Here is a 14,379-nt window from a genome sequence, read left to right on the forward strand (position 1 = left end):
AACAGAACAATGAACCTCATTTTTGCTTTACATAATGCAGTTATTTTTGTTGTTTCCGACAGTCTCAAGAAAAAAACACCAGTGTATATTTTGAGAAGTAGAACAGGAGATTTTAGTCTGTTTCCAGGTTTGCCTTTTGTGTGTGTGTGTTCTATACAAGTGGACAGCAGTGACTACAAAAAACCTATTAACTAGAAGCTCCAGTGGTGCAACCACCTTTCTGCCACTGTCAACCCCCCCTTTGCCCCTCAAAACTTGGAACAACCAAGCCATGAAGTGTACAACGAACGTGGCACTTTGTAACTCAGCCTGCTATATTCATATTTTGCCTATATTTTTACACCTACAAAATCAAACACACACAGTATGTGAGAAATTTTTATCATTTTAGAATCAAAATATCCCTTAAAATATTTACATTTTACAGTAAAAAGGATAGCAAAACACAAAGTAATGTACAAGCTTAGGTATTCAAGTTCTTGAAGCATGGAAAATGGTGGGAGAAATGAATTTACTACTACAAATCATATTTTCAAGAATTTAGGTTAAAAATGCTTTCTTAATAAAACAAGTGCAGTTTAAAGCAATAACATTCAAGCAGCTCAGCCTTCCAATTTCTGGTCACAAACTGCTTCAGATGCCTAGGAAACACTTGAAGAACTAATGAAATACACTTGATTATTTTATTGTACTACCGAATAATTTAAAAAACCAAACAAACAAAAAGCTCTTTACACCACTGAGCATATTATATTTTGTTGTAATGTGTGTGGATTCTGAGGCTTTGCTACAGTCTTTAAAAACAGTGCAATTTAAAAAGAAGGCTATTGTATGAAATTCACCTTTAAAATTACCAGAGCATCTTAAAACAGAAGAGAGCACAAATTACCAAAGGCAGCGACTATATTGCAGACTTGACTAAAGCCAACTTCATCAGCTAAGAAAATCTCTAAGCCTTTATTGCATATTAATAAAAGAAATCTTTTAAATTTTGAATATACAGCAATGTAAAATTTTTAAAAATATTAAACTCCTACTTCTAGCGATAGTTGGTATAATGAAAAAAAGGATGAGTATTGGTACATTGACTGGTACCAAAACACAGACTTGTTTCTGCAAAACACCAACACTGAATAAAAAAAGATGGCACAATCCTAGCAGGCTTTTTTTTTTTTTTTATACAAAGTTTTACGACATTGCTCTCACAGTTTATTTAAATAGGATTTTAAAAGGCTGCCTGCATCTTTTTACCTTTTGCTCTTAGTTCTGTCACTGTGGTCCCTATGTCTCTCTCTGTTCTTTTCACTTTCTCGTTCTCTATGTTTCTCTTTGCTTTTCTCCCTCTCCTTATCTTTTTCATGAGCCTGTTCTTCACTTTTAGGCTTCTCTGACTTTTTTTCTGGATTTCTAGTCTCTCTGGGGCTTTTTCCATCAGCAGACCTATCACTGTGTGGAGATCGCAATCTTTCTTTGTCTCTCTGTCCTTCCTCTCTACTCTTTCTCTCTCTCTCCTTTTCCTGGTTTCTGTCTCTGCGTCTATTTCTTTCAGAATCTTGCTCCCAGTATTTTTCATTGTTCCACTCTTTTTCATGTCTGTCTTTCTTTTGGTGATGGGACTCACTGTAAAATCTTTGTCTCTGTTGATCAGTATTTCCTCTATTGAACCCTCTTTCCAACTGCTGTTCTTGTCTGCCCCAAGGATCACTGTGGCGTCTTTCTGGTCTCCTACTGTCTTTATTCTGAAAAAAATTTTCTGGCCCCAAAAATCTCGATTGTTTGTGAGCCGCTGGTAGCCCTTGTGCAATGGGTCCAGCATAGTGTGGTGGCTGACCTGATAAATGAGCTACTGGTGGCCATGGCATCATTGTGTTTTGAGGAAAGCCAAAGCCTGGAGGAGGAAGAAGTGGAGGTGGTAAATGAGGAGGAAATCCAAACATAGGGTTGTTTTGTGGAGGGAAGTTATGAGGTGCAGGAGCCTGAAACTGAAATCCAGGTGGATTAGCTTTAGTATGCTGAAAATTCTGCTGTGGAGGTCTAACAGATGAGAAGGAGCCACTTGGAACGGGGCTCGGGCCTTTGGAAATGAATTCAGAACGAGAAGAATTTTCAGTTTCAAAATGAGATGAAGTTGCTGCTGCTCCTCTTCTAAAGGAGTTCACCGTTTCAATGTTCTGCATCAGCGCATCTTCCTGCGAGGGTTTGGAATCTTCAGCTTGTGACGTGCCTGCATTTTCTGCTTTTGCTGCAGCTGAACTGTACTGCGTCTCTGTCTGGGCATCACTTTGATACAGGTTTAAGCCCCCTTCTCCAGAAGCTTGTTTATTCTCTGGTTCTGTTTGATCATTTCCTGAAGCACTCTGACGGTCTTCATTTCTGCTAACATCTCCTTCCTTGTTTTCTGAAGCATTAGTCTGCTGGCTTCGTCCAGCTGCCTGTCGTGGGTCTCTTTTAAGATTAATAAATGGTGGTGATTTAGAGGTATTGGCAGTGGTGCCTTCAGCAGAGCCAACATTAACGTTGTTCTCAGGTTTTTTCCCTGCATTTGATGAGGAAGAAGGAACGCTGGAATTCGCTGTCTTTCTGACTTCCTGTGCAGTGTTATCCTTGTCAGGTAACTGACCCTTTGGGTCATTTTCTTTACTTTCTTCAGTTTCTTTATTCTGTGCCTGAGCAGATAAGTTTGCCAAAAATGCTTCTGTGGAGACATCTGGAGGTTTTCCCTTAAGACTCAACCCAGAAGCTCCAGCACTTGAGGTTCCTGCAGCTGCTGTATCCAGAGCTACAGTAGCACTGGTGGATTCTTTCACATCATCTAAACCAGCCTTTGCTTCACTAACTTCAGCAGTTGCATCAGCAACATCCATGTTTTCTTCTTTCAAGGTTGCTTGTTCATTTACTACTGGTGTCTCTTCAGTGGGACTTGCTTCTGACTTGCTGTGTTCATACCCCTGCCCTGTTGTACCCAACAGGCTTTGAAGAATATCATCCACTGGCAATGGTTTATTTGCCAGCTCCAGTGTAGAAGGTTGATTTTCCCATCCAACCAGGACCCCAGGAAGAAATCTGAGAGGCTTGGGTGGTTCATGTTTGGTACCTTCTATCAAGGGTTCAATAACTGCAGGAACATCTTCTGTATTAGACTGCTGAGGCTTATTTCTCTGCTTGTGTAGCACAGTTGTGAAGGAATTAAAAAAATCATTTTCCTCCTCTTCTTCTAGGACCAGCTCATGATGAGAGACTTCAGGCTTGTTTGGCTTGCTTTTCTTCTCTGGTGGCAAGTTACTCACAGTACTTTCAGAAGCTTCATCTGCAAAACTACTAGTAACACTTGTGACAGCAGTAATCTGCCTCTTCATTTTCTGGCGAATTATCAATCCCAGTAATAAATTTGGTCGATGTATTTCAATTCCTGTACAAAATTGTAATAGCAATTTATCATTTCCTTATGCGTTGGTTAAGGCAGTCATTTTAACCAAAATCCCCCTCCCCGTACTTTTACAATATATTTAGATAAAGTATTAACTTTATGACATTTGAAATTTCCATCATTAAATACAACAAATACTTAGAATAACGAAAGATATATTTCCAACATAGAAATTATTGCTTCAAACGCTGCAAATTAAGATTGCTTCAAGTAGCATATCACCCATTACAGCATCCAATTATATTATATATGAGACAGCTGTGCAGAGGACATCTAGTCACATAAGGAAAAGCAAATAAGTTAATCATAATGTTAGTCTAACACAGCTACAGTCTGGTAAAATAAATAATAAATAAATATATAAATGGCACACTCGCAGCCACAAAGTCTCCCAATCAATGTGTGTTAGACAACCTCCTTCAAAGCTTTAGGAAGACTGACTTTCCAAAATGCTTCCCTCGTTCCAGGGAATGGCACTTTGTTCAAGGTATATTATTAGCTATCTCTTAATTATGTATTTTGTTCTGCATAATTTACGTTCTTGTAGAGAATTATGAGTTATAGCTCATCATCTCTTTCAGCACTCCCTATTTCAAAGCAAAAAATCATCCGCCAAATTTTATAACCAAATGATACAAAATAACTGAGGTGTAAGCAGAACAACTAAGAACCATTTCAGGTTCTTTTCTGGCTTACCCACCTGGTTTTTAAACTTCCCATGTTTGTGGGGTTTTTTTAAGAAAGTTTAGAACACTTGAGGAAAAATTAATTAGTACACTTCAAATAATGAAAAATACTATTTTAAAGTGTCTATTTAGAACTCGGTATGCTGCTATTATCGTTCACTTACATCACTGAATTTACTGAGACTGTAACCTAAAAAGCCACCAGGGTTAGAGGAAGAATATGAAACAAAGTTACAGACAGTAATCTCTCCAATAAAAAACACTTAACAAGTATCAGAATAATCTTACAATGACAAATTAGGTTCTTTTCAAGGAAACTAATACAATACTACGGAAAACTCATGAAACATTTGAACAGAATAGCTGGTATTTTAAAATTTAATTTTCACTTATATTTCTCTTGTAAACTTCTTTAAGAAGCATTATAATAATGAAGCTCCAAATTCCAAGCTGTACTTACCAGGCCCATCGAAAGGCACCAGATGATGTGGGACTTTGTCTGAGGAACCTAAAGGGATGAGGTACAAATCTTTCACAAGCTTCATGTTATTGGCTGCTACACCATATCGTTTTCTACTGCTGAAATAGGCAAACAGCAAGGCATAGGATATCTGATCCTCTTCAGTTACAGGAGTAAAACGAACTACACAGATCTCCTGTTTACAAAAAGAAAAAAACCGTCAGATACATTGTTTCTATTACGTTTTGTTTTAGTCACTTCTCTTTGTTTACAAGCACAGATCACAGGAGAATAATAAGGCCCAAGAATCCAGAAAACAAGAGAAGAGACAGAAGGTGCAGAAAGAGGGCCAAAGCCTATTAAGGAAAACTGAAGAAAACAAAAAGCATTTAGCATAAAAAATTCATTGCATTGCAGGACAGAAAAGAACATTTAATTAGCCAGCCAAACAACAAATTTTAGGGAAGCATGCCAGCTTCCAGGTAATTATTCCCCTCCTCCTCTTAGCATTACTAGAAAGCTTTGTTTTTGTAGTCCATTGTATCCAAGATACCCATTAATAGAAGGTCAGCAAAGGCAAATGCATAATATTGCAGTTTGAGTTGGAATAACCCCATGCACCAGGGCAGGCTGGGTGACTGAGTGGCTACATAGCAGCAGTTTGGCATAAAAGGGCACAGGGGTCCTGATGGACAAGCTGAGAATGAACCAGCAGTTCAGCCATGCCAAGAACTCCAACTGCATGCTGGCAGTCAGAACTGAAGCAGCCAGCAGGCCAAGGGAAATGATTATTCCCTTCTATCCAGAATCTGGATAGAAGGGAATATAGTTCCCTTCTATCCAGAATTTGAGACAGCATCTGGAGCATGCTACCTAGTTTGGAGCTTCCCAGCCCTAAGACAAGCTGCACACAGTGGGACAAGGCCAGGAGAGGACCAGCAGAGATAGTTTTGCACACCATTTGCCAAAATGGAACAGTAGCACTTGAGACACGTGAAGTGGTGTCCAGATATTCATGATATCTGAATATCATGAATATATTCAGGAATATATTCCTGAAACAGATATATTCAGGAATATATCTGTTTATATTCCTGTCTCAAAGGAATATAAACATTTTCAAACACCAAGTGACAGGTTAAGGTTTGCTAGCAAGAAAATAAACAGCATCAGCTGCCAACCCTCTCATTCAACATAATCCTCAGCAATCCTTACGAGTGTCATGTATTTCGCAAATGTTCCAGGAAAAAAGAGTTGGTTAGGATGAACAGAATGTTCGTTAAACAGCAAGCCTTCAATAGGTAAATTTCTTACCTTGGTCCCTGAAGCTTTGATTTTTTCTACATACTCCCAGACAGTGTGAGGAGATATCCTGCCACCCACTTGAATACTATCAGGTAAATCCTATGAGAAAGGACAACAGAAATCTGAATCCAGTGTAAAAATTGTGCTAAATCCTTCATCCAGTATCTGCCTCATATATTCAAAAATAATTCATTTTTACAGTTCTTAAAGAATTCTAAAATACCAGTAGAAGTTACAACAGCAGAAACAAATTTATTTACATTTAGTTTTGGTTATTTAAATTGGTTATCATTCAATACAGTTCACCCTGCCTTCCCCCAAATTACTAATTTCAGTAACATTAACTGCAAAAATAAGTACTGTGCTCTGAAAACACTCCAGTTATCATAGAATCATAGAATAATTTGTGTTGGAAGGGACCTCTAAAGGTCATCTAGTAAGCATGGACACCCTCAACTAGATCAGGTTGCTCAGAGCCTCAAGCCTCACCTTGAATATCTCCAGGGATGACATACCTCATGATAAACCCTCATGATAAAGAATTTTTTTCCTAAAATCCAATCTAAATTTACTCTTCTCTTATTTAAAACCATTGCCCTTCATCCTATCACTACAAGTCCTTCCAGTCCATTTCCAGCCTCCCAGAAAGACCCCCTTCAGGTACTCTATAAGATCAAATGGCTGTGAAAGCCCCACACTTAAAAAGGAATATAATAAGCCTTTAGATTCTTAATCACAAGGGGGAAAATATAACCTACATACATGTGTATATCCAGGCATAAATTTGTTCTGGGATATTATCAAATTCACTACTCACTAGTAACAAAAAAAAAAAAAAAAAAACCAAAACCCAAGACTTTCAGAATCATTTACGAATACCTAAGGAAAAACTTTTTTTGAATAAAGAGAAGCTCTGAAAAGCACATTCTGTTGCTAAAATAACCCTCTAGTACTAAAAGGTACTGCATGACCTGTGCTTTGCTGAAGATTTACAACAAAGTAACAACAATCACATTAAGACAAGGTACAGCTGCTTTTAATTAGAACCCTGATGCACCCTGTCTCACTGGCAAGAAGTGACACTGAGCCTGATGAGCTTTCTGATGTTTATTTTATGCCACAAAGACAACTATTATAAGCGGTTACGTCCATTTCCCCTCAGACACTGAAAAGTGTACTACATAAACCTTATTTGAGGGGACAATATAATCTTACAGAAGGAGGTTAGGACCAGAATTGCCATCAGATAGGCAAAAAAAAAAAACCCTGTTGGCCAGGTTTCTGCTGTAGCTGAGAAGTCTTCTCACACTGTCAACAGTAACCACCAGCTGATGCTTCTCTTTGTATACACTTGTTCAGGGCTCTGACTTGCAAACTGAGGTAACATTGTCTCACCTCTAATTCAGAAAATGGATCCTATCTTTCCCTGCTACTGTATAATGCCAGAAGACACTCCATAATAAACAAAAAGTAGTTAAGAGTTTCTAAAACCTGGCTTAAAAATACTGCTGCTCATCCTCAACAAATATTCTTTGCGATGAGCTCAAAACATCTTAAAATATAATAAAGAACTTGAACCCTGATGAATCATGGGTCCACGGAGGACAAACTGAGAAATACTTTACTTACAAATACACACCCTAATTTATGTCCCCCCCCCAGAAATACTGTGTCAGTACAATTATCATGCTTCACTCCCTTTCATCATCACACTATTATTAGCCTACAAGGCAAACAAGTCACTAAAGTCAATAAAATAATTTTTCATTCTTTGCAATAAAGATAAGTACCTCTGTTAAGTACTCAAAAGAGCCAGAAACTGGATAAGCCTTAATAACAAACTTTGCCACAGAAGGCATATTGATAAAACCTTTCCAGATAAAATTCAGGCGTGCCAGGAACAGACTTTCACATTCGACAGTACCAGGTGTTTCTGACCTAAAAAACAAAACAACAACAAATAAAACCACTTAGGTTAGAACATGATACATAATGCAAGATCATGTAAATCATAATAATTTTTTTTTGTTAAAAAATTGTGTGTCATTACAAATTTTCTTTTTAAGTTAGGCATACTTGACAGTCAATGAAAAGAGAGAGGCAAACAACCATGTTGCTTCAGTGGAGTAGATGAATGTATGTAAAGGACTCTCAGGTAAGCAACACATTAGATCACTACTGTATCTTTTGAGAATGGAGAAGGTATTTAGTGCAATAGTTATTAAATACTACTGAAGAGGACACACAAACACAGATAGGGGCTGCAGAGCCAGTAATATCTTCCCCTTGCCACAGGGATGGGGGAACAGATGCCATACTGCCTGCTAGTGCAAGTGCATATCTTTACCCTGCTTGCCTAGATCTTACTTTTTGTTGCACCACTGTCTGCCCACCAACTGAATACCCACTTCCCCCTGCCCTTCTCTTGCCCCATGGGCTGGCTACTCATCTCTTCTCACCCATGCATCACTCCCACAGCTTCTGAGTGTCCCCCCCTTAAATCCTCAAGTAAAAAAACCCAGTAGTTTCTCCATCTTCAAAAAAAAAAAAAAAAAAAAAAAAATTAAAAAAAAAAGCACCTCAGTTTTGTCAATAAATCAGCTGCAAAGAAAAAATGGCAAGACATCATTAATTTGAACAGAAGAGTGTTAGAGTGTTTCTCAGCCTGGGGGTTTCCTTGTGGAAACACAGTCAAATTTCACCATATCCCCAGCGTGTTGTTACCAAAATATTCCAGGCACGAAATTAGCAGTTTTCAGCTATCTGCCCGATGGTACCCCATGCTGTGCTGTTACAGTAACACAGTATCTTTCTTTGTTTCTGTATACACTAGAAATTTGAGTCTTCAGCAAGCTATTCAAAAACCCAAGTCCACTGTTCTCAGTAAAGGATCCTACTGTTCTGACAAAGGCAGAATTTCAGCATGAATTCTGGTCTAGTCTAAATAACTCTGAGTCAATGTCAATGTTCTTCTAGAAACCCCTCAATCAAACCAGAAAAAAAACAACCAAAAAACAAGCCTCCAAAAAAACCCAGGCTCATAAATTGCAATTCTCTCTTAGTGAGCAGCAGAGCAGAGCGTGGAAGAAAACAAAGAGAGAACTGATTGCAAATATGGCAAAACATCAAACAACCTGCTGTTAACTGTCATTTCTACAAAAGCATTGCTTTGAGATTTGAAACTAGCCTGATTTATCAATGCAAATGCTTCAGTTAAAGCAATCTCAAGTACCCTAATTTTATATGTACACATATACACATCCTCATCCAGCTGCAGCACTGCATACCCTATGTTCATTAATAGCAAAATACAACGAAATCTATACCCTGATTTTTTAAACATGAACTCATGTGCCTTTTCAGACCTTGTTGCACCAGAAAACATAAGGTTTTCCCCAAAAGAGAACGTGGTAATTAGAAGTTTATACTCACAACAATATATGTAATACTACTTATATGAATGCCTGGAAACTTTTCCTCCAACAGAGAACCCCATTCCTAAGAAAGGGTGTAGAACTCCATGTACACAAATGGATTAATGAAGTGCCATTAAAAATAATTAGCTTTAGTCATAAGCACAACAAGATTAATAATGTCTTTCATTTAAAAGTACTGTTTCTACAGTTTATATTACTTTGGGAGAGGTGTGACTGATGACTTTGATGAGTCTTGCTTATCATCTTCCAGTAATTCTGAAGCTAAAATACTTGATGTTGAAGAAAGTGCATCTGCAATGCTCTCAGCTTCATTGTCTGACTGTTTCCGAGCCACTCCGACAGACACTTTCACTTTCTTTGCAGAAAGATCATCAGTAGGTGGTGCCATTCGGCCTGCAGAGAGTGGATTGCAATAGAGTTTTTTTCATTAAAAAGAAAAAAAAAAAAAAAAGGACTTTCTCTGAAGACTTGGAAGACGCACCAGAAATACTACAAATTGCCACTCAAGTCGGATAGGATAAAGAAAATACAAATTTGTATATATATATTTTTATACAATGTATAAATCTATATACATGCAGACATATATATTCACACATTGTACATATTACAGTATTACGCATACGTATTGCAATAGCAATACAAGAGGAATCATTGAAATACAAGAGGAATCTCTTCTTTTTTTTGCTTTTTTTTTTGATAATAGAAGACAAGATTATGCCAGTAGACTATCACTTGAATAATCTCTGTGGAGATCTCTCTCAGCAAACTAGGGAAAAAATATTTATTCTATTCATATTCTTGAAATATGCTGAGATTTATGACCGAAGAGTATTATGTATTTATTTTGATATGCTATTCAAAATTACCTATGCAGATTTTGCAGTTAAGGTCAAAGAGATGATTTTTATGTTGACTTGTGGTATCTGGAGATGCAGATTCATTTCCTTCTTTATCTTTTTCAGCTTCCTCTGACTTCTCAAACAACTTCATATTAGGTTCCTAAGAAAAGTTAAACACATTTCAGTTAGCCTTCTTTTTCCCCATTAATATTCTTAATATTACTGTTCAGATTGCTTAAATATTTTATGGTACTCAAAAAACTCTCACTTCAGGTGCATATAATAAAAGGCGATCACAAAATCTACCAATCTTCTGGGTATGTTATAGAAAATTTTCTACTATTACCAGAGTCATTCTACAACAATGAACAACAACAAGCCCAAAACACAAAGTCAGAGAGTAAAGAAAAACGGAACTTAAACCAGACCTAATGTATAATTACAGATCTGAACAATCAAATCATACAGAAACCACTTCACAAGCATATTATCTATGAACTAAATGCACTGTGTTGACACTTTTCTACCTGAATTTCCATTGCTTCCTCTTGTTCTTTTAGTGGTGCTTCACTTTCAATTTCTATTTCTCCTTTGTGAGTAATTTTTGTGATAGGTCTTCTTTCAACTTCCCTCTGTTCTTTCTCAATCATTTCAATTGTCTGTGAAAACAGGAAGTTATGTACACTTACTTTTATACCATCAAATTTGGCAGCCCACAAACATAACAGAAAATAGGATTGCAGTTAGGAAAACTGTCTAGGAAAAAAATAAAACACTTTTACTTTGCAAGTGTCTAACATCACCTACAGTACCATGAGTATTTATCAGACATGTATTTAAACAAATTATAAAGCAGACGTTCAAGACTAAGTTTACAGACAGACAATTCTGATTTTCCAAGAAGAAAAAAATGCATCCATTCTTCTTCCATAATTATAGGGAAAACGAAATACAGATTTGTATCATTCTTATGAGCTTGTTTTTTAGCACATAAACCTAACACTCTACCTACAAAAAAATACATTTACATGTATTCTTAAAGTAATGGATATGCTAATTTTGATCAGCACTGCTGCTTTGCTGTTACAGAAAATAAAAAATAAATCATTATTTGTAAAATTGCTTCTCAAAGTACGTTTCTACTTCTTATACCAGGAACAGCTTGTGTTGGCTGTACCCAATATTTTAAGGCTGTTTTCATACTGAAACAAAACTACTACACTTGCTTCATCTGCTTGGCAAGTACCTAAAGTGTCCTTTGAACATACTGGAAAAACTTAAAAAAAAATTAGGAAACAGCAATCTCAATCTCAAAGTGTTGCTTAAATAGGAAACTGAAAAATACATTGCTATTCATTTTACATATTGTATTTCATTTTAGCTTCTAGAAATGTAAAATATTTCTCTGAAATATTTAGGGCTCTTCAGTCATTTTGGAGCAGAAATCAGTTTTGGTTTTAAACTGCTCTTCACAGCAGTGGAATTATAACAATAAATAACAATGAAGATGTAATAAAAAAAACAGGCTTTGGGCAGCTACAGAAGGATTAAGCCAACTTTTCATGCCTTTCTATATCCCCAAAACAACTTTTCATACATTACTTCATAAGCTGTTTTTGCATCGGAAGTGGCAGAAGTTTCTAATGGTTCATAAACAAGTCTAATCACAATATATAAAGAAAAGGAAAAAACCCTGAGGAATAATTAATGTTGCAATGCAACTCACAGTCCCACTGCACTGTACTGAAGCAATTACCACTGAACATTTCATTCTGAGTGCACAGAATTCAAGAGGATGAATTTCCATCTATTCTGTGTTACAATACCTACTCATTAAATATTTATCAGAAGTCATCTGATATAACACACAATTCCTAGTATCATAAAACCCAAACACAAAATGCTTGCAAAATGCTTTCAGTAGTTGGCACTACTGAAATTTTGTGCCTTTCATTTCTGTGAAGTGGTATATAAAACCAAAGATTCTACCAATTCTACAGATTTTGTAAATTGTAATGTGATGCTGTAACTGTGACACTGTAAATTGGACGTGTCTAAGCAGCTTCAAGTAACTGTCATTGGCCAGACAGTGCAATAAACAGGGTAATATCTAAGAAAAAGATATTTGCTATAAAAATTGAAGATATTTGCTATAAAAATTGTACAGCTCCTTATATTCCTTATACATCACAGCTTCTCCTGTCAACACAGCTATAAATAATGTGACTTTCTGTTTCAAGATAACATGCTCAAACTAACCTAATATGCTTCCTACACTTTTTGTTGTTTTGCTGTTTTTTTGTTTTTCTTTTCCCTTTGGATTGCTTTCCAAATGGCTGGTCAAGTTTTCAGCTTCAGGTTTAACTTCTTGGTGGGGAAATTCTCATGCTCCATAGGTATGTAAGTTATAAACAACACTGGTTTAGTTTGTCCAAACAGATATCTCTCCCCTTTAAAGAAATTGGTGTCTATAGAGCCTCATCAAGAGCTTTAAAATCTTGTTGGAAATAAGGACAAAGAAGCTTTTGCTCTTGAGACAGAAGAAAGAGCAAGCAGCAACAAAGTTGCACAGCTAAGGAAAATGCATGGTTTCCCCCTTTTGGCAATTTACCACATATCTTTCACTTCTGTCCTAACAACACCTTCAGGTTATGAATACTAATTAAATTAGAGATCCTCCATATTAGTCAAAGTTGCTCTATTCAACATGCATTCTGATCTTTCTACAAAAACTTAAGCTGAAAATAGAAGTTAAACATAGTTAGGCAGTCAACTAGACAACATAAATTAACAAATCTCACGTGTCTGTTTTCTCTCAGTCTCCAAGCAGCCAGTTCTTTGGAAGCCAGTTCTTCTGGGCTCATTTTTATAAGATGGTCTGGAGTAACCTCTCCTCTCAGTACTTTCTTAAATAATATCTAGAAGAAAGAATAAAAGTTACCTACTGCTAAACAGAGAAATAACATACAACATACTCTGTACAACTATATGGATCATGTGTTTTTCTTATTATCTCCCACTGTAGGAAACACTACTAGATTGTTTAAGACAAAAAGCTCTAGAGTTCCAAGTATTCTATGTAACAGAATGTATCTACAAATTCCCTTAATGATGTTATCTTGTAACTTTTGGAACTGTTGTTCCAAAGAAGAAACTGAGCTTACGCCCATTGCAGCAGGAACGCAGATTAATTTTTGTAAACATCCAAATCCCCTGTGTTACACAGTAGAAACAAGACTATTCCTTTAATATACAGCAAATAAAGGATTTCTGTAAAGCCTATCAGAAATACACTTACATTATTTTTAGGATCTTTTAGATTGAACATTAAGCTTCTGTATTTGTTCTTATACTTGGAGTCAGTATCCCGAAAAAAAGAAAACAACTCTCTTTCAATCCTTGTGGCAACTTTTGCTGCTCTCTCCTCAGGAATCTTTAAACTGGAGTCTGTCAACCTGTGAGAGAATATCAGGCAAAAATTAACAAATGCCTCCAAACAATCAATTTCTTTTCTCTGCTTTCCAAAAGAAAATAATTACAGACACATATTAATAACTTATTTTCATAATATATCTTTACCTTTTCATCAAAATTTCCTTAAGAGACTGCTTGACACTTTGCCTTATCTGATCTGCAGAGGGTTTGGAAGCTGGCACGGCTGGCAGGTGTGTTGCAGTAATGGATCCTTTTTCATTTTTCTTTTTCTTAGTTTCTTGTTTTTCATGAAACAGAACACAGAGTTTAACACACAGTTAAAAACTGTAAGCTACTGGAGCCATTGTTACAAACTTTTACTGTTGCTGGATGTCATGAAGTTTTATTTTTAAACTTAGGAATTAACCTTCAAGGAAAAGGCATAGACTTGCAGGGTAGTTGTTTTGTTCTTTTTTTCTCATTTGTTTTTTATTTTGCATTTTTTAGATTAATCCCAAAAAAACTTCCTTAGGAGAAACAAACAGGATTTCTGCCCTCAGACTTAAGGTCTTTTCCTCTACATTGAAACAAGATGACCAGTGCTTATTAGCTTGATCTTGAGGAGGATTTTTGACTCAGCTTCTGATTTAGGTAAATTTCAGCTTCTGATTCAGGTAAAAGATGCTCTTAAATAAGACCATTTTAAGTTCTGAATCATAAATTATACAAATAATGGACATTTCTAGTCATATGAAAACCATTACACCAAAACCCCTAAATTCCTTCAAATTTTCATTTTCAGGCATCA

The 14,379-nt window shown here is 36.4% G+C and overlaps 1 protein-coding gene across 9 annotated transcripts in view; it reads right to left on the reverse strand.

Moving 5' to 3' along the window:
- Positions 1-364: 364 nt before the first annotated feature.
- PHF3 (PHD finger protein 3) overlaps positions 365-14,379 on the reverse strand; it is a 44,849-nt gene continuing 30,834 nt past the window's right edge. For all 9 annotated transcript variants that reach the window (XM_071741626.1, XM_071741634.1, XM_071741629.1 and 6 more), the window contains 10 exons: positions 13,737-13,869; positions 13,456-13,612; positions 12,959-13,075; positions 10,685-10,816; positions 10,185-10,317; positions 9,513-9,708; positions 7,669-7,816; positions 5,888-5,977; positions 4,574-4,769; positions 365-3,409 (listed from right to left, as the gene is read on the reverse strand). In XM_071741626.1, coding sequence (XP_071597727.1) covers positions 1,248-3,409; positions 4,574-4,769; positions 5,888-5,977; positions 7,669-7,816; positions 9,513-9,708; positions 10,185-10,317; positions 10,685-10,816; positions 12,959-13,075; positions 13,456-13,612; positions 13,737-13,869 — 3,464 coding nt within the window. In that variant the 3' untranslated portion in view covers positions 365-1,247. The remainder of the gene's footprint in view (positions 3,410-4,573; positions 4,770-5,887; positions 5,978-7,668; positions 7,817-9,512; positions 9,709-10,184; positions 10,318-10,684; positions 10,817-12,958; positions 13,076-13,455; positions 13,613-13,736; positions 13,870-14,379) is intronic.

The sequence above is a fragment of the Heliangelus exortis genome, chromosome 3, assembly GCF_036169615.1.
Source record: "Heliangelus exortis chromosome 3, bHelExo1.hap1, whole genome shotgun sequence".
Taxonomy (NCBI): domain Eukaryota; kingdom Metazoa; phylum Chordata; class Aves; order Apodiformes; family Trochilidae; genus Heliangelus; species Heliangelus exortis.